Genomic DNA, 17,356 nt, shown 5'->3' with positions numbered 1-17,356 from the left:
CCTCCGTGCCACCTACCACAAGCACACGTGGCACTACACCTACACACAACCCTATCAGCACAACCAAAACCACCACTTCCCTTGTTAGCCATTCTTCCTTCCCCACAGAGGGTTCCACTTTGAACCGTCCTTCCACATCCGTCAGCCCCATCCCCAGTCTCTCCCCACACCCTGTAACCACCCAGGCCAGTTTGCCCAGTGTGTCTCTATCCTCTACTCTGTTCCCTGTCACTTCCGCGACTTCTGTCATCTCTACAAGGAGCAGCACCGTAGCCTCGGCCAACTCCGCCACTCCTACCTCCCAGGGACCCCTGGCGCCCAGCCCAGCGTCTCCTACGTGGTCTGCCCCCCCAACCTCCAATAGTACCTCCTTTCCGCACTCCACATCTGCTACCACTGCCCTGCTCTCCTCTCTTTCCCCGTCTGGGCCCATCCTGGTCCCCTCCAGTCGTCCCCCCATCTCCATCCTGCCGTCCTCCCCCTCCCCTGGGACCGTCCCCAGCAGTCCTGCTGGGCCCACCACCTCCAGGACCACCTCCAAGAGCCAGACTTCTTCCCCCCTCTCCTCCCAGTCAACCTCTCTCTCCACTAGTCTCACCACGCCCACGCCCACGCAAGGGGTCCTTTCTTCCACTGTGGGGGTGACAACGGCCCCCAGTTCTGCAGCCACGACCCTCACCACCAGCCAGCCAGGCCCCGGCAGCTTAATCACCACCATGATGCTAAGCAGCTCCGCCCAGACTGCCCCGGAGTCCTCGTCCCCGGTCACGGCGCTCCCCGAGTCCACCGGTAAGTGGCCTCCATGCCCCGAGTCCCTGTCACGCGGATGATCATCTGGATCCTGTGGTGAATGCCGTCCTCTCTCTGTACCAAGTCCCTCTTGGCCACGCTGTGCTGACAGATAAGTTGTTATCATGGTCCCCACCCCCACCCATGTCTGCAGGACAAAGCTCCCAGACCTGAGCCCCTAGCACCACCACCCCCAGCCAGTATGTGCACCTGGTCATACCTTGGGGTTTCCAAGTGTTGGTGGCTGCCCAGGCCTCCTTTGAGCAATTGGATGGGCAGCTGCCAGGCACTGCCCAGCTAGTTACATGGCATCCCCTCCCACGGCCCCCTGGCCTGGTCTTTCTGTGGGCAGTGTTTGCCCAGCCACCAGGGTCACGTTCCAGGCCAGTCCCAACTACCTGGTGTCCAGCCGCCTGCTCTCAGGCCCCCTGCAGGCCTGCTGCTGCTCCTCGTTCCTGCCTCGCCACCCTCACCCACGCTGCAGTTCTGAGACAGCCGGGCTGCTCTTTGTGACACTCCTCACACAATGTCCCTGAAAGCGTGGCTAGCGACCCCCGGAGTTCCAGCTGTCTGGTGACCCAACTGCCCCCCAGGTTGACAAGGCTGAGTGGGGAGAGAGGCCCGAGGCCGGGCGCCCAGGTTCTGCTGCACTGCCCTGTGGCTCGCAGACCTCCCCACACCTGCCCCATCCTCTGGCCCCAGTGCCCTAGCATCAGGCCTTCACCCTGCGGGACTGGGGGAATGTGCATAGCAGGTCCAGGGTCTTCCACTGGCTCGCTGAGGGCCAGTCACCTTCCCCTGGCTGCAGGACGGTGCTGACTGTCCGTCTGCCTTTGACTCAGGGGCCTGCAGTGTGCAGGAGCACCAGGAGGAAATCACCTACCAGGGCTGCTCTGCCAACATCACGGTGACCCGCTGCCATGGCACCTGCATCTCCTCTTCCAGGTGGGTACTTGTCCTGGCCACAGGGCAACCCCGCCCAGTGGAGTGGCCCCCAGCCCTGACTAACCCTGCCCCAGAGCTGCGGGCCATCCCTGAACCCCTCTCTCGTGGCTCCTTTGCAGCATCAACTTGGACACCCAGCAGATAGACACACAGTGTGGCTGCTGCCGCCCCGAAGTGTCGTACAAGAAGCCACTGGTGCTGCCCTGCCCAGACCCCAGGGCCCCTGGGCGCAGGCTGGTGCTCTTACTACAGGTCTTCCGCAGCTGTGTGTGTGGCACCCAGGCCTGCAGGGACTAGTGACCTCTGTGCGCCAGGCACCGAGAGCAGCAGCCAATCCACGCTGGCTCCCAGAGGTGCCACAGGCTGGCTCCACCTGCCACCCTCCTGACCTCCAGTGGCCGAGGCTCCTACAAAGCCACAGACTGTGGAGGGGACTGTTCACAGCACCCTTGGAGGGAGCCAGCCCAGCCCTGCAGGCAGGGGGCCACAGAGCGCACCAAGCTTGTGAGAAGACTGCTGTCGGGCAGAAGAGAATCCCCCCCTCCGCCCTTTCCCTCTCCTCCCCCCACCCCCCCACCGGTCGGGGCACATGCCAGGCAGAGAAGCAGAGGCAGCAGTGTCCGCCCCTCGTCTGCCCCTGCCTCGCTCAAAGAACCATCTCCAAGAGGCCCCACGTCACCAGCTGCTGTGGGCCCCCGGGCTCGGTGGAAGCTGCGCCAACCACAGATACACAGGGAATAAAGTGAGTCAGTCATGTCCATGCAGAGACCTGTCCTCATGAGATGCTCATCCCTGGACACTGGCTACACTCAGCACCATGGCCTTGCACACCATGCCCCACAGCATCCCCCGACACAATACGCCATGGCCTTGCACACTGTGGCACCCCGACAACCCACCCCTCCCCTAGAAGGGCCTAGGCCCCTGAGCTCCCCTGCCCATAGATTGTTGTGGAGGCAGGGACCCACTGTGCCAGCTTGCCAGCCTTGTCCACTGCAGAAAAGCTCCAAGGGGCAGGGTTTGGACACCAGCCCAGCCCTCATGCCCCCACTGACATAGGCCACTGGGCTCTGTGACCCAGGACCTTGAGTGACAGGAAGCATTCAAAGTGACTGGCTGTCTGGGTGACAGCACATCAAGGGCCTGTCCTCTTCAGAAGAAGGTGGTCCCACCTGTGAGTCCACATTTGCCACATGAAGACAGTACTGAATGCCCCAGGGGGTTGGCATTCTTGGGCTGGCCAGCAAGGGTGTGGGGGATGGTCCATGGCAGCAGAGGCCAACATGAGCCCCCAGCCGCCCACTAGGCCCGAGCAGCTGCATGGCCTATACCAGCAGCACACAGGTGAGGCTTGGCCTGAGCAAGGGGTGCACATGACCCCCTGCCCCCAGAAATCCTGGGAACGGGTTCGTGTGCAACAACAGTGCCCACGTGTTCTTGCCCATCCGACTCTGGCCACAGCCACGTGGACAACGGGCCCAGCAGATAGGGCAGTTGCTCTACGGGAGCTTGGCCTCTGCTAGACAGGGGCAGAGGCCATCTGTCCCTTGTGTGCCCCACCCCGACCCAGGGTGCACACAGAGAGGTGGGTGGGCAAGCCATGTACGGATGCCCCAGAGGGCACTCACACGTAGCCCCCATGCAGTCGCCGCTCAGGAACAAGTGAATGAAGAGCCAAGACAGGCCAGACGCCCCTTCAGACACTGGTATTGGAGAGAGGAATGGTGGATGTCAGTCTGGTCAGGACACACAGTTTTGTTGACAGTCATTACAAACACATACATCTCTAATGTAAAGACTTTACAACCTGCCCCATCCGCGGCCACACAGGGCCCCACTCCCGCTCCTGGGCCCCAGCAGCCCCGCCAGCCCCACAGAGCAGGGCGGCTCCAGGACACAGTGGACAGAGTCCAGGCCAGTCACAGTCGGGTTTCCTTTAATGTGCAGCTTTGTCAGGCATGCAGCCGGCCTGCTGCCTGCACAGCCCAGGATGCCGGGCGCCCTGTCGCTCTCTTCCCGGACCCACAGCTGTCCGTCCATCCTCGGCTGGGACAGGGCTGGAGAGGGGTGGGAGGGGCCGGGGCTTTGCAAGGTCAGGTGGAGACACAAGGCAAGCTGGCTGCACCCAGCCTAGAACTGCTCCGAGAGCAGCTCACACAGCCGCTGGGAGACGGTGTCCTTGCTGGTCCGCACGGTGAGCCGGTACATCTGGAACGAGCACGCCCTGATGTCAGCCTAGAGGCGTGTGTCCCCCCTCCCCCCACCCCAGGGTGAGGGGAAGGGGCTGGCCTAGCGGCCTCACATGGAGCGGAACCAGACGGCCCATGATGTGCCCAGTACAGTGACGAGCACAGGCAGGCTGGGTGGCCAAGGCACACTTGTACAGGGGCTGCAGGGGACAGACATGGTACACAGTGGCTGTCTGGGGAGGGGGTGGGGGGGACGACATCAGAGAAAAGGAAAAGTGTGACTCTGGGCAAAGGGCACAGGAGCGTGTGAGCCACCGGTGAGGGCCCCGCACGGTGGGGCGCTCAGGGGAGGAGCTGGGGGAGGAGAAAGCACGGCTAACCTGAGCCTGCAGGTTGGGCTCAAGGCGCAGCAGGCAGCCGATCTGGGTGGTCTTGGTGTGGATGATGCCAGCGCCCACAAAGTTAGCAGGGTTAGGGTCAACCTCTTCAAGGAGTGCAGGGCCAAACCCGATAATCTGCCAGAAGAGAGGTGGGCAGGGCAAGGCTGGGTGGCAGCGACCAAGACCCAGAAGACTCAAGGGGTGAGTGCAGAGCCACTGTCCTGTCCTCCCCTTGCCCTCAGGAGCGCCCAGCCAGCACACACCTTGGCTTTGGTGATCTCTGTGTCCATCGGGTGCTTGGCTTTGAAGATGTTCTGCACCTCCTGCTGTGGACTGCGGGAGGGGGAGGGGAGGGGCAGGGGGCGGGTGAGCCTGTCTATCGGGTGTCCGGCCCCAGCCACAGGGATTGGGCGTGAGCCTGTCCACCGGGTGTGCAGCCCCAGCCACAGGGATTGGGCGTGAGCCTGTCTACCGGGTGTGCGGCCCCAGCCACAGGAAGTGGGAGTGAGCCTGCCCACGATGTCCTAGGCCTGCCCACCAGCTCGTCAGGGCTCTCACTTGCTCAGCTGCTTCCACCGTTGGAAGAAATCCTGAGATGCCATCTCCGTGGGCTGGAAAAACTTGTTGAGTGTGATGGGCAGTTTCACGGACACGTTCTGGAAGGTCCCTCCATACCTAAGTGCAGGGAGGAAACCAGAAGTTCACTGGGCAGCCTGGCCCACAGCTGCAGAGCCTCGGGGAATAGGAGGGCACACACACCACGGGTGTCCTGCTGACTTGGGCCTTGGGGGCATCCTGGTGACAGAGCTGAGTAGGTCAGTGGCCTGGCGGGCAGGGGAGTCATGGGCCTCTGTGTCCCCACAACCACAGCTTCGGGCTGCTGACACTGGGGACACAGGTACACAGCAGACCAGAGCTCAGGGTCCAGTGCCCCCCACCGCCTGCTCCCGGCCTCCACGGGGCTCGTGCCACATGAGGTACAGTTTGCCTACAGGCTGAAGCTGACCACCTGCACAGCTGAGCCTTAAATCCTGCGAGACCAGCACCCCAAGTCCTCGGTGCCTGTCAGCATTAGACTTTTCCACAGCCCCTGCCTGATGAGTCTCGAGCGGCTACATGCTCACTGTGCGGCCTCACGGAACATGGTGTTGGCTATGCAGGCCAGGAGCCTCCCCACTCCAGGGGCAACCATAAAAGGCCGTACGCCTGGGGCCTGAGTCTGAACCCCCACTCCCTGACAAGCACCATGCTCAGGCTGCACCATGGAACAGGGGTGCCCTCTTCCTCATGCATTCCCCACGTGAAGGGGCTGTAGGCTGCCACTGCTGGCCCTGTCCAGACGGCAGGCACCCCCAGTGAGTCCTGGGCATGCCCAGTCTGGCTCACAGCCCGGAAGCCAGGAGCGGAAAGCAGGTCTGCAGGGCGCCTGGCAGGCTCACCTGAACTGAGTGTTGAGCACCGGCGCTTCAGCGAAGTCGGCTAGACACTCGATGTTGACCACCTGCTGCACCTGCGCACCCCCGTCCACGGTGGGGTCCACAGGCTTGGTCTGCAGGGTCAGGTGTGGGTGCTCATTAAGGAGGACAAGACCAAGAGCGGCCACACGGGCAACAGGGGCCAGCAGAGCCGCACCCTCTGGGTGCCCAGGGAGCACACACGCGCTGACCATGACTAATGACTTCACTACTGGCCTTTGAAGTCAGACCCTCAATCGGGTGCCAAGGAGAAGCTGCTGCTGCCACCAGCAGAACCCCCCTCCGCACCCCGAGTGGTGTGAGTCAAGGCCTCCTTAAAGTCCAGGCATCTCGGGCTCTGTCCTCCCATCCAGCCTATCTTCACATGGGCATCCCTGTCATGACCCCCGCTGGAGGGCATCCTGGGCATCCTGGCCCAGACCCACACAGCCACAGGGGCTGAGGAGCTGGAGGTCAGGGGCTCCATGGGAGCAGACTGGTCAGTCCCACGTTTGTGGGCTGTGAGTGAGTGTCAAACACTGGCCTTGCAGTTCAGTCTCGTCATCTGGCGGACAGGGGTCTGCCCTCTGGCAAGACGGCCATGGCCATGTCTTCTCCAAAGCTTGACGGGTGATGGAGCCACCTTCCTTCCGTGTGGGGGGGTCCACCCACCAGTGGTGTGCAGGTTAGTCAGCATGGCCTACCCCCAGAAGGCTTGGTTCAAGTTCACCTTGAAGTCCAGGAGAAAGGCTGTCCATCCCCTGATGACCAGTCATCCCTGGACAGTCGCAGGGCACAGGGCCCTGCCACCCGACAGGCCACCACACATCCCTGGAGAAGCCCGCCACATGTGCCCACATGAGCAGGCTGGAGCCACTACTCTGTCTCCACACTAAAGAAGGACGGAAACCCTGTCTGAACAGTGAGCCCCAAAGCAAAAACCAAAGCTCTTGCAAGGAAGCAGCCTCCACCTTGGGGTCTCCGCCCCCCCATGTGCCAAACAGGGCAGCAGAGAAGGCACCAAGGGCAGCAGGAAGTCACCTCCCAAGAGAAAGGAACCCACTGAAGGGACCCAGTCACACAGCCCTCCCCAGGGACCCTGCAAGGCGCTCTTAGAGACCCCCTCCCCCCCCAGTCTACTCTGGAGCCTGGCCTCATGCAGAGACAAGGCGCGGGCTGGCCTGCCCACAGCACTGGCAACCTTGCTACGCAGACCGAGAGCGGGCCCCAGAGGCTGCACACGTGCCCACTTGAGGCCTGGAGGACACAGAGCCAAGGATATTGGACTGCAGGCCATCCGAACAGATGAGCGTTGGGGTAAAATTTAGGAACTGTGTGGAGGTCTTGTTTCCATAAAATATAAACATCCGACCTGGAGGGAAACAAGAGGGCAACAGTTCGCTCCCGCCCGCCCCCCCCACCCCAAACCAGCCGCTGCACAGCTGAGGCAGGGCCTCCTGCTTCTTCAAGCCCCCAGCCCCATCCCGCCTGGAGATGATCAGTGCCTTCCTAGCCCACCCTTCTCCTCAGAGACGACAGCGTCCTTCGCCTTTGCCCTGGGTCTGCAGGCACGTGCAAAGCTCGACCCACACAGCTGGGGGCACGAAGAGGCCCCTAAAGCACCCAGAGTCCTCCACCCTGCCTGCCTGCCGCCCGCCCACCCACCACAAATACAGTGCCGGGTCCCGCCGGGCTACCCCTGTGAGGATCAGCAGCCCGGTGTCGCTTTCCCCACAATCCCAAACCCAGCCGAGCCTTGGGGCTGTGTGGCCTGGGGCAGATGTCGCACAGCCGTGTTTGCCCTCCCACCCCAACACGTCTCTGACATGGTCCCAGACGCGTACACACACACCCAGGTTCTGCCGGAACTCCGACTTCAGTCCAATCTGCAGCAGCTGATTCTCAAAGAGCACCCCGTTGTTTTTGCAGACAAACCTACGAGACAGGAGAGGCGGGCAGGTCACCAGGGCACTAGGAACCACTGGAGCGGGGCTGCCGCTGCGTCATGAATCACAGCATCCACACTAGGGGCGAGTGGTGTCTTGGCGGCCACGGCAGGACTGAGTCTGAGCCCCTCGGTGCGAGGCACACACAAGAGTCCAGAGTGCCCCGTGTGGACACACCAAGCACACACTCTCTCCTCCCCTGGGGAACACTCGGCTCACGTGGACACACACTCAGGCACACACTCTCTCCCCAGGGGACGCTCTGGCATCAGGTGGACACACACACTCAGGCACACACTCTCTCCCCAGGGGACGCTCTGGCATCAGGTGGACACACACACACACACACACACACACACACACACACGAGCTGCCGTTGCCCACTGGTCCCATGCTCAGCATGGTCCTGCTGGCTGCAGGGCACCCTGGCCCTCGGTCCGGTGGGCTTGGGTTCGGGAGGTGGGAAGAGTTGGGGTGGTGTGTAAAGGGCATGGTGACAGAGCCAAGCGGCCAGGCTGCTCCGTGGGCACCAGGCTGCCCCACCCTGAGACCTCCGCGCCAGGGCCTCCGAGTGCCCGCGCTGCTTACTTGTGTGTCAGCTCATCGGCCTGGCGCACAGTCTCAGCGGGCTCCTCAGAGACGAGCCCCGTGGAGGCCGCCGGGTCAGGGCTACTCAAGCAGCACAGAGAGCACAGAGACGCAAGAGGAACACAACAGTTAGTAGACAGCACACTCACACCACGTGGACACAGCTCGGCGGGCCTGTAGGCCTCTGGCCTGCACCCTCTGACACCAGTCCTCCAGCCACACCCACAGCACACATCCTCTCGGCTATATGGACAAAACTTCTCAACCGAAATGCTCACCCTCTAGTACACATGCTTCCAGAGCGTTCCACAACACGTGCCATCACTGCCCTGGCCTGGCTGCGAGAGCCTCACCACAGCTCCCAGTGCCAGCAGCACCAGGTCTGGCTTCTGCTGCAGCAGCACCCAGTCTCCAGGCCAGGCTGTGAGTGCCCAGGGCCATGTGATATTCGCGCACCTCCCACCACATGGGCAGAGCTGCAGCAGGTGTCCTGCATACTGCCTGGAGCACGTGCGCCCCCCCACCCCCCCCACCCTGCCATTCTCTCCAAACAGCCCTGCTGCCCAGCAGGCCTGCAGCCAGAACTCCTGCTCTGAGGGAGCTGAGCGCAGCTCAGGTGCACAGCTGCCAGGGGTACTGCCCGGCGGCACAGGGAGCAAAGCAAGGCCTATGCCAGCTTCAGAGGGTCTCGTGGAGGAGGCGGCACAGACGCCCAGAAGACAGTCCCGCCGCAGCAGCTCCCCAACCCAGGTGTCCTCTGCCAGAGCACGGCCCGGGGCCAGGCTGCGCCACCAGCTGATTCTGAGAGGTGCCACATCACTGGGCGGGCCTCAGAAGGGTCCTGAGGCCTTGGAGGCAGACCTGGGGCTACACATCTGGGGACGCAGGCCCGGCACAGACACGCCCGGGCCTGACAGGATTCTCGCCAGGGAGCCACCAGCACTCCAGGGCCTCTTTCAGCCATGTTTCTGGAGGAACACCAGTGCAGATCCCTGTATTGCGGCAGTTCTCAACCTGTGACCTTTCGAGGGTCGAACGACCTTTTCATAACAGTAACAAAATGACAGTGATGAAGTAGCAATGAAGCTAATTTCAAGGTTGGGGGGTCCGCACAATATGAAGAACTGTATGAAAGGGTCTTGGTGTGAGGAAGGTTGAGAACCACCCAGCTGTACAGCATGCGTGCATACTCAGACACAGGCGTCCTTAACCCACCAGAACTCCTGCACGCTCACGAGAAAGCGGGACAGCCTCTCCCATAAGTCTCCCCGTGGGGCAGAAACGGGCCACACCCTGCACAGAGGGATCTGACGCTGGCCCCCAGGACGGGCAGAGTGGGAAAGCGCAGGGGGCGGCGAGAGGGAGGAGGGGGAGGAGGAGCAGGAGGAGCGTGTGCCAGGCACGCTGCTCTCAGAAGGGGCGCTTCTACCCAGAAGGCAGCGAAGGGAGGGGAAGGGCCGGCGGCAGCCAGCACAACACACCCACCCACACTGCCCCTCTTGAAGGGAAGAAAGCCCAGCCCTCCTGCCCAACTACCTGGCGAAGTTATCTTCGGAGCCGGGAGCGAGAGGTGCCACCGCGGAAGCGGAGTCCGAGAACACGTCCACGAGCAGCCCCCCACCAGCTGAGGAGGAGGCGGGGGCAGCAGGGGCGGGGGGCACAGCCCCGAGCCCCAGGAGGTCAGCCGATGGCGAAGGGGTGGACTGGAAAAGAAGAGGGGGCATCAGCCAGAGCCCCGCCCGGCACACACTGCTCCAGTCCCATGCCCCGCCCTGGCCCTGGGCAAATACTGTTGGTGGCCAGTGAAGGTAAACTGTCCCTCAGCCGCGTCTAAAGGCCCGTCACCAGTGCATGCCACTCAGAGCGGGCACTGAGGAAGGAGCGCACAGCAGCGTGTCACATGGTGGGCAGTGGGGGCGGCGGCTCTGTACTCCTGCTTCCCTGAGTGGGCGCTTGGCTGCCGGGAGCAGCAGACAGAAGCCTACAGGGCAGACTGCTGACAGGACAACCAAGTCCCCCACAAGCCTCGGGGTGCCATGCAGAATGGCCATGGTTCCCATGCGCTGCGGCAACCCCGTTCGGCCCACCATGCCCACTCTCCAGGGAGGATCGGGGTGGGATCTGGACACCCCCAGGACAATGGGAGATGGTTAGCATTTATCGTGACCCCTCCCACTCACCTCACCTCCAGCTCTGCACACTGAGCCTCCTTCACGCTGAGCCTCCACTCCCAAGGACTGCCCCCCCTGGGGCCTAGACAGCGCCAGACCCACAGACCTCTGACAGCAGCTCAGTGACAAGACACACATACCTTATGCCCCATGCCAATATGAGCACAGCAACGTGGACTGAGCACCGCTGAACCCGTGGGACAGCCTCACACTCAGACCCCAGGTCAGCCTCACACTCAGACCCCCAGGTCAACCTCACACTCAGACCCCCAGGACAACCTAACACTCAGACTCCCAGGTCAGCCTCACACTCAGACCTCCCAGGACAGCCTCACACTCAGACCCCAGGTCAGCCTCACACTCAGACCCCCCAGGTCAGCCTCACACTCAGACCCCAGGACAGCCTCACACTCAGACCCCCAGGTCAGCCTCACACTCAGACCCCCCAGGTCAGCCTCACACTCAGACCTCGGGCAGCCTCTCATACTCAGACCCCCGGGACAGCTTCACAGGGAAGGTTTCCTAAGACCCACTGGACAGTTGTTTGGGGGCAGATGGTGGGCAGGCTCCTCATCAGACAACTGAAGCCACTGACGGTCCTGGGCCCTTGCTGCACCCAAGGGGCTCTTCCCAGCGAGTGTGTTCTCCAAATCCGAGTTCTACATAGGACCATCACCTCCCACCCACAAAGAGTGTTAAGTGAAAAGTCAGCCTCTCGCAAATGCGGGCTCTTGCTGGAGCCTCCTGAGCGTGGCTGTCATGGACAGTGGTTCTGCCGTCAGCGTGTGGCCTCCAGCTGTGCCACATTCAATGCCCCTCACATTTCAGGAGCACGTCAGAATAGATGACCAGACAGCACTGCCCTTGAACGAGATGCCAGGCAACAGTGGCCTGAATGGCAGGCATACCAGAGCACGGAGCACACCCTCTGCCACAAACCACACCGGGCAAGCTCTCCCTGAGGCTGCCCCACCAGCTCCTGGGGGCCCAGCGTGTACAGCCACGCACAGGCAGCACCCGGCAGTCCTCACCAGCCATCCACGAGTCCCCACCCGCCTCCCCAGTCTACCCGAGTAGAGGTGCTGGCCTGACCCAGAGTGACAACGCTGAGCTGGGTCCAGGGTCCACAAACGTGAGCCGTCATCTGAAGGGCCAAAGCCAGCCTCCTGACCTCTTTACCCCATGTCTGTCAAGAGGCTGGTCACCCAGGAGTGCCCACAGAGCAAGTGCCCAGCTGGGCCAGGCCACCAAGGCCAGCATCTGGCATATAGGTCATATTGCCGGAGGCCAGCCCCTTGCTGGACTGGGTGCTAGGAAGAAGGTTCTCTCCACAGTGCCCCTCACAACGCCAACAGAGGTCCAGCACAGCCACAGAGCCACTGCGAAGAGGGGCACCCAGGGCACCTAGGTGAAACAGGAGGGAGGCCCTGCGGAGCGAGCCACCACCAACCTCCGTCCAGGGGGCATGCTCACCGCTGCACACCACAGCCTGAGCCATCTGCTTGAGCCCAGCCCCAGGCAGCCACCCAGGGCCAACCCTGAGTGCAGACAGAGCCTGGGAAGAAGGTGCCCAGGAAGAGGGGACCAGGGGCGGGGCGGGGCGAGTGCGCGCAGTGGATGTGTGCTCCCGGCCTGGACGGCCCAGCAGCCTCTCCCTCCGTGCACAGGTGTCCTGTGGTGGAGACTCACCGCCGCGCTGGTGCTGGCGGGGGCCGGCTCGGTGCCCCCGTTCACGCCGGCGCTGCGGTCCCGCTGGGCCTCCTCTAGCCCCGTCACGCTGCTCGGGCCCTTCTTCTTCTTGAGCTTCGCCAGGATGGAGGACTCGCGCTCGGGGAAGGCGGGCATCTCCTCCAGGACCGTGGCCTGGGCAAGAAGCGAGGACGCCTCAGCCCCACTGGGCGCACAAGAGGGCGGAGACGAGACGTGGGGCGGCACGGTGGGCCGTGGGTGAGGGCTCCACTGGCAGGAGGCAATGGGGTCCCCGGGCAGCAGGCGGCGGGCGCCCTACCAGGATGTCGGTGCTGGCGATGGTGCTGAGCCGCAGGTACTCGACGGCGCGCTGCTGCAGCTCCACGTCGGCGTTGCGCAGCTGGCTGTCGCTGCGCAGCACGTCCTGGATGGTGGACTTCACCTCTGGGAAGAGGTTCACGAACTTGATGTAGGTGGACAGGAGGAGCGCCCGGGTGGGCACGCTGCACAGGTGGAACTTGGAGTGGAGCAGGCTGAACTGGATCAGGGGGCTGCAGGGCCGAGAAGAAAGGTGTGGTGGCAGCACCCCTCCACACGCCCTCACCTCGGTCTCCGCTCCTACCTCCTCACCCCAGCCCTCCAGAAGCCCCTGAGCCTGCACTGCACCCCAGGCCTGAACCAAGTCTCTCTCTAAGGGGGCAGGGTGCCCAGGATGTCTCCCAGAGTTCTCTGCAAACCCTGCCTCTGTCTGAAACACGCTGGCTCTAAAGCCCGTGTCATCAGCCAGAGCCTGCGTGGTGTGCTGCTCACGGAAATACACCGCTCAGCTCCGCTGGGATGGGGGCTGCCCTGAGCACGGACAAAGGACAGCCAGGAGCCTCGGGGCTGTGAGCTCACATTCAGAGAGCAGCTCAGAGGAGGGAGAAGAAGACACAACTGCTGAGCTGGTGCGTGCTCTGTTTAGTTGTTAAGAATTGGTTTCCACTTCAAAATGAGCTCATACAATGGCAAAGTTCAAACAGAGTCACTCCCTTCCCACCAAAGCCGTGTGCCCTCCCTTTAGCCTGGCAGCGGGGCAGGGCTCTCACCTGGATCTGGGGTCCCCGGCGATCAAGTTTCCAAACTCCCCTAAGATGTAGCCGCCTACTTTGACCAGATTCTCGTGGCACGCGGGCGCTTGCAGGGCCTGCAGAATCAGGAGGGAGTGTGGGTGGCCTGAACACACGCTGCAGCCAAGGGAGCGAGGGCGTCTGCACTGTCCATACAGACCACACATCCAAGGACCCCACTCCCTCAGCAGAGGCGTCCACAGGCAGATTGGACACCCCGGCCGATGGCCGTGGCCCCTCCCCACAGCATGTGGCCCACAGGGAGCTCCAATGGGGACGAGCCATGGCAAGAAGCCTCGGAAGCACTCTAGGGCAGCCCCTCCCCCACAGCCTGCGGCTGGCAAGGCAGGAAGAGAGGGTGCTCAGAGAGTGGGGGACATGGAAGGACACAGGGTGCAGACAGAAGCCCTCTCCTGCCGAGCCCTTGCCTCCCCGGCACCCACCTCAAATACGGTCTTGGCCGCATAGCCCTGCACGTCGTCTCTGTTAATGACTATCTGGATGACACGGTACCACACCTCCTCACTGACGTAGTCGCCCGCGATGCGGATCAGGTTGAGGATGGTGTCCACGTACCACGTGTAGTCCACGGCGTACTTCTCGGCCAGGATGGCCACCTTGAGCACCTGCACACAACATCCCTGTCACGTCACCGAGCAGTGAGCTCTGCCAGCACTGGGAAGCTCCAGACTGAGCACACAGGCAGGAAGCCGTGGAGGCTAACGGAATCCCTGCCACAGAGGCACCCCCACCCTTACACCCAGCAACTTCAGCAAGCAGAACCACTCCAATCCCAAAGCTTGCTGTCTCACCATCTCCACCCACTTTCTCCTCCTGCCAGCACCCTGGGGGGCTTCTCTGCCCCTGCTACACATCTACACACTGCTCCCCCACCCACCCACCCACCCACCTCCCAGCTTCCCACACTCACACATCCCTCCTGTGGCGGGCCCTGAGCAAACCAGCAGCCCTCTGACACCCAGTGCCAGTTCCCGCTGCTGCCACCTTTCCACCTCCTGCACCCCTATCTCCCAGCCAGGCCCCTGTGACTGGGGCCCAACACTAAAGCTGTCCCACTCCCGGCCACGCCGGCAGGGACAACCTGTAGATCCCCTCCTCCACCAGGCAGTGCCGCAGGGCCCAGGCTCCGACCCCCTGCCTCGCTGGACAGGTGGACAGACAGACAAAGCACTTCTCTGGGACCCAGAGAATGTCCCAGCAGGTCAATCAACATGTACAGGGGACACAAGGGGCACTCTAACCTGAGTCCATGTCACACCATCATGGCAAAGAGGACACCAGGGGCTACAGATAGCCCTGGGCTACACCCTCCCTATCTTGCCCAGTCCCTTCTCCACCCCCACCCCCCACCGTGAAGCTAGCCCACGCTGCCCCTCACGGAACACTATCTAAAGGGCGAGGTGTATGCCACCTGGAGGCCAGGCCAGTGAGGTCCTTCATCAACTCCCTCACAAGCCAGCGGGCGCAGCCCTAACAGTGGACACGGGACAGCAACGCACTCACGCACAAAGCTCCCCAAAGGGACGACTACGACAGGTCAGCCCCCTCTCTGCAGAGATGGGAGACGGACACCAACCAGACACACATACACACGAGGCCGGCTCCCTTATGCCCTCCCACAGAAGTGACCTCCACCACCAGCACCTGTGCGCCCAGGAAGGAGCAGCGATGGGTCCTGGTGCGACAGACGGGCTCAGGCCCCCCTAGCAGCCACACAGACGTCCTACCCACCCCGCCACCAGGTCTGCTCTTTGTGTGTTGTGGACCTTGCAGAGTACCCACCCCAGTGGATCAGACACCCCCGGGAAAGGTGAGCAGGGAAAGCTGGAGGCCGTAAGCTCATCCCAGAGAGACCAAGAGACCAAAAGGCACTTCCAAACATTGCTGGGAAACCCCTCCCCATGGCCTCCTGTCCAGTAGTCAGCAGCACGACCCTGTGCAGGACTCACAATCTCTTCACGGATGGAGTAGTCAGCTGTCTCCAGGTAGCTCAGCATCTCTGCTACGATCTGCTGCGCGTTGCTACGGTCGCACATGGCGTAGAGCAGGTCCACCGCCCGCTGCCGCACGCTCACGTCCCGCTCCGTCTGGGCACAGGAGGCGGCAAATCAACGACTGCCCCTGGAGACCATGGCCACCACCCATCACAGCACACACCGATGCCACTGGTTCTCCCATGGCTACCCCAGTACCGGCAGGCTACAGCACTCGTGCCAGCAGACCCCACACGGGCGGCCGGCGCTCACCTTGAGGGCGTTGATGACCGTCTCGATGTGCGTCTTGACGGCCTCGTGGGAGAACTCGGAGCTGGCCAGCGTGCACATGCTCTCCAGCGCCAGGTAGCGCAGGTTGGTCTCGCGGTGTTGCAGGAACTGGCCCAGCTGGTTGCAGGCACGGACGAGCAGGTTGGGCTCGCTGCAGAGAAGCAGGGCAGGGGTTCTCAGCACAGCCACCAAACAGGAAGCATGAGCAGTCGTGTCTTGTCCACGCACCAGAGGACAAGGGGACACGGCAAGGGGACACCACACGGGTTTCCAGACGCTTGACAACCCGAACCTAAAACAGCGCCTGAACCTTTCTGCCCTCTCTCTTGCCTATTCAACCCAGGCAGGTCAGCCCCATGCCTACTGCATGGCTCCACACCCACCATGGAATTCCACCCACGCCAGAGCCGATGACAATGGAAGCGCCATCACAACCGAGCAACCACGGAACATCAGCACAGTCTTTCTGGAGAGGGCACAGCAGCCTGCACCTGGCTGACCAGACACACCTGGAGTCTCAGCACAGGTCAAGAAAGAACTGTGTCGTGACCTCAGTGCCGCCTTTCACTATGGGCGAGACCGGAGCGCGGACACAGGTACAGATAAGAGACGAGCTCTCGGCACGTGGAGGCCAGGAACAGGAATGGGAGTAGCAATACCAGAAGGGCAGGAGGAAGGGGGGGAGAGGGGAGGGGGAGGCAAAACTGACCACAATGAGCAACACGTAACCACACACACCCCTCCAGGGGGCAAACAGCAAAAACCGCAGTGGGAGGGAGACAACAGTTGGTGTAAGGTATGAAAATAATTATAATTTATAATTTACCATGGAGTCATGGGGGGGTTGGGAGGCTTATACCAAGGGCTCAATAGAAAGTAAATGTCTAGAAAATAATGATGGCAACATATGTACAAATATGCTTAATACAATTGATTTTTTAAAATCATTTTATTGGGGGCTCATACAACTCTTTTATTTGTTTGTTTGTTTTAATCCTTTTATTAGGGGCTCATACAACTCTTATCACAATCCATACATACATCAATTGTGTAAAGCACATTTGTACATTCATTGCCCACTCATAGAACTCTTGTCACAGCCATACATACATCCATTGTGTCAACCACATTTGTACACATGTTGCCCTCATCATTCTCAAAACATTTGCTTTCTACTTGAGGCCTTGTTATCAGCTCATTTTTCCCCCTCCTCCCCACTCCCCTCCCTCACAAACCCGATAATTTATAAATTATTATCTTGTCATATCTTACACTGTCCGATATCTCCCTTCACCCACTTTTCCGTTGTCCGTCCCCCGGGGAGGAAGTTATATGTAGATCCTTGCAATCGGTTCCCCCTTTCTACCCCATCCCTCCTCCATCCCGGTATCGCCACTCTCACCACTGGTCCTGAATTCCCTGTGTATCCATTTCCTATCTGTACCAGTGTGCATCCTCTGGTCTAGCCGGATTTGTAAAGTAGAATTAGGATCAGGATAGTGGGGAGGAAGCATTTAAGAACTAGAGGAAAGTTGGATGTTTCATCAATGTTACACTGTACCCCTGACTAGCTCGTCTCCTCCCCGCTACCCTTCTGTAAGGGGATGTCCAGTTGCCTACAAATGGGCTTTGGGTCCCCAATCTGCATACCCTCTCATTCACAATGATATGATTTTTTTGTTCTTTGATGCCTGATACCTGATCCCTTTGACCCTCATGATCACAGAGGCTGGTGTGCTTCTTCCATGTGGGCTTTGTTGCTTCTGAGCTAGATGGCTGCTTGTTTACCTTCAAGCCTTTAAGACCCCAGA

General features: G+C 61.3%; 2 protein-coding genes across 2 annotated transcripts in view; one reads left to right on the top strand and one right to left on the bottom strand.

Annotated features, from left to right (window-relative positions):
- MUC6 (mucin 6, oligomeric mucus/gel-forming) overlaps window positions 1-2,031 on the top strand; it is a 23,049-nt gene extending 21,018 nt beyond the window's left edge. Inside the window, exons 31-34 of the mRNA XM_045290422.1 lie at window positions 186-363; window positions 593-789; window positions 1,632-1,734; window positions 1,854-2,031. Coding sequence (XP_045146357.1) covers window positions 186-363; window positions 593-789; window positions 1,632-1,734; window positions 1,854-2,031 — 656 coding nt within the window. The remainder of the gene's footprint in view (window positions 1-185; window positions 364-592; window positions 790-1,631; window positions 1,735-1,853) is intronic.
- Window positions 2,032-3,425: 1,394 nt separating this feature from the next.
- Window positions 3,426-17,356, bottom strand: part of AP2A2 (adaptor related protein complex 2 subunit alpha 2) — a 25,393-nt gene continuing 11,462 nt past the window's right edge. Inside the window, exons 8-21 of the mRNA XM_013008464.2 lie at window positions 15,528-15,696; window positions 15,231-15,368; window positions 13,704-13,886; window positions 13,240-13,337; window positions 12,471-12,702; window positions 12,152-12,325; window positions 9,828-9,994; window positions 7,610-7,692; window positions 7,040-7,129; window positions 5,743-5,866; window positions 4,862-4,978; window positions 4,567-4,636; window positions 4,304-4,438; window positions 3,426-3,942 (exon numbers count right to left, since the gene is read on the bottom strand). Coding sequence (XP_012863918.1) covers window positions 3,865-3,942; window positions 4,304-4,438; window positions 4,567-4,636; window positions 4,862-4,978; window positions 5,743-5,866; window positions 7,040-7,129; window positions 7,610-7,692; window positions 9,828-9,994; window positions 12,152-12,325; window positions 12,471-12,702; window positions 13,240-13,337; window positions 13,704-13,886; window positions 15,231-15,368; window positions 15,528-15,696 — 1,858 coding nt within the window. The 3' untranslated portion in view covers window positions 3,426-3,864. The remainder of the gene's footprint in view (window positions 3,943-4,303; window positions 4,439-4,566; window positions 4,637-4,861; window positions 4,979-5,742; window positions 5,867-7,039; window positions 7,130-7,609; window positions 7,693-9,827; window positions 9,995-12,151; window positions 12,326-12,470; window positions 12,703-13,239; window positions 13,338-13,703; window positions 13,887-15,230; window positions 15,369-15,527; window positions 15,697-17,356) is intronic.

Source organism: Echinops telfairi, unplaced genomic scaffold (assembly GCF_000313985.2).
Source record: "Echinops telfairi isolate 266 unplaced genomic scaffold, ASM31398v2 ScPeMD7_37;HRSCAF=141, whole genome shotgun sequence".
Taxonomy (NCBI): Eukaryota; Metazoa; Chordata; class Mammalia; order Afrosoricida; family Tenrecidae; genus Echinops; species Echinops telfairi.
Note: the sequence above shows the minus strand (reverse complement) of the source record. Positions and strands in the feature narration are given on the sequence as shown.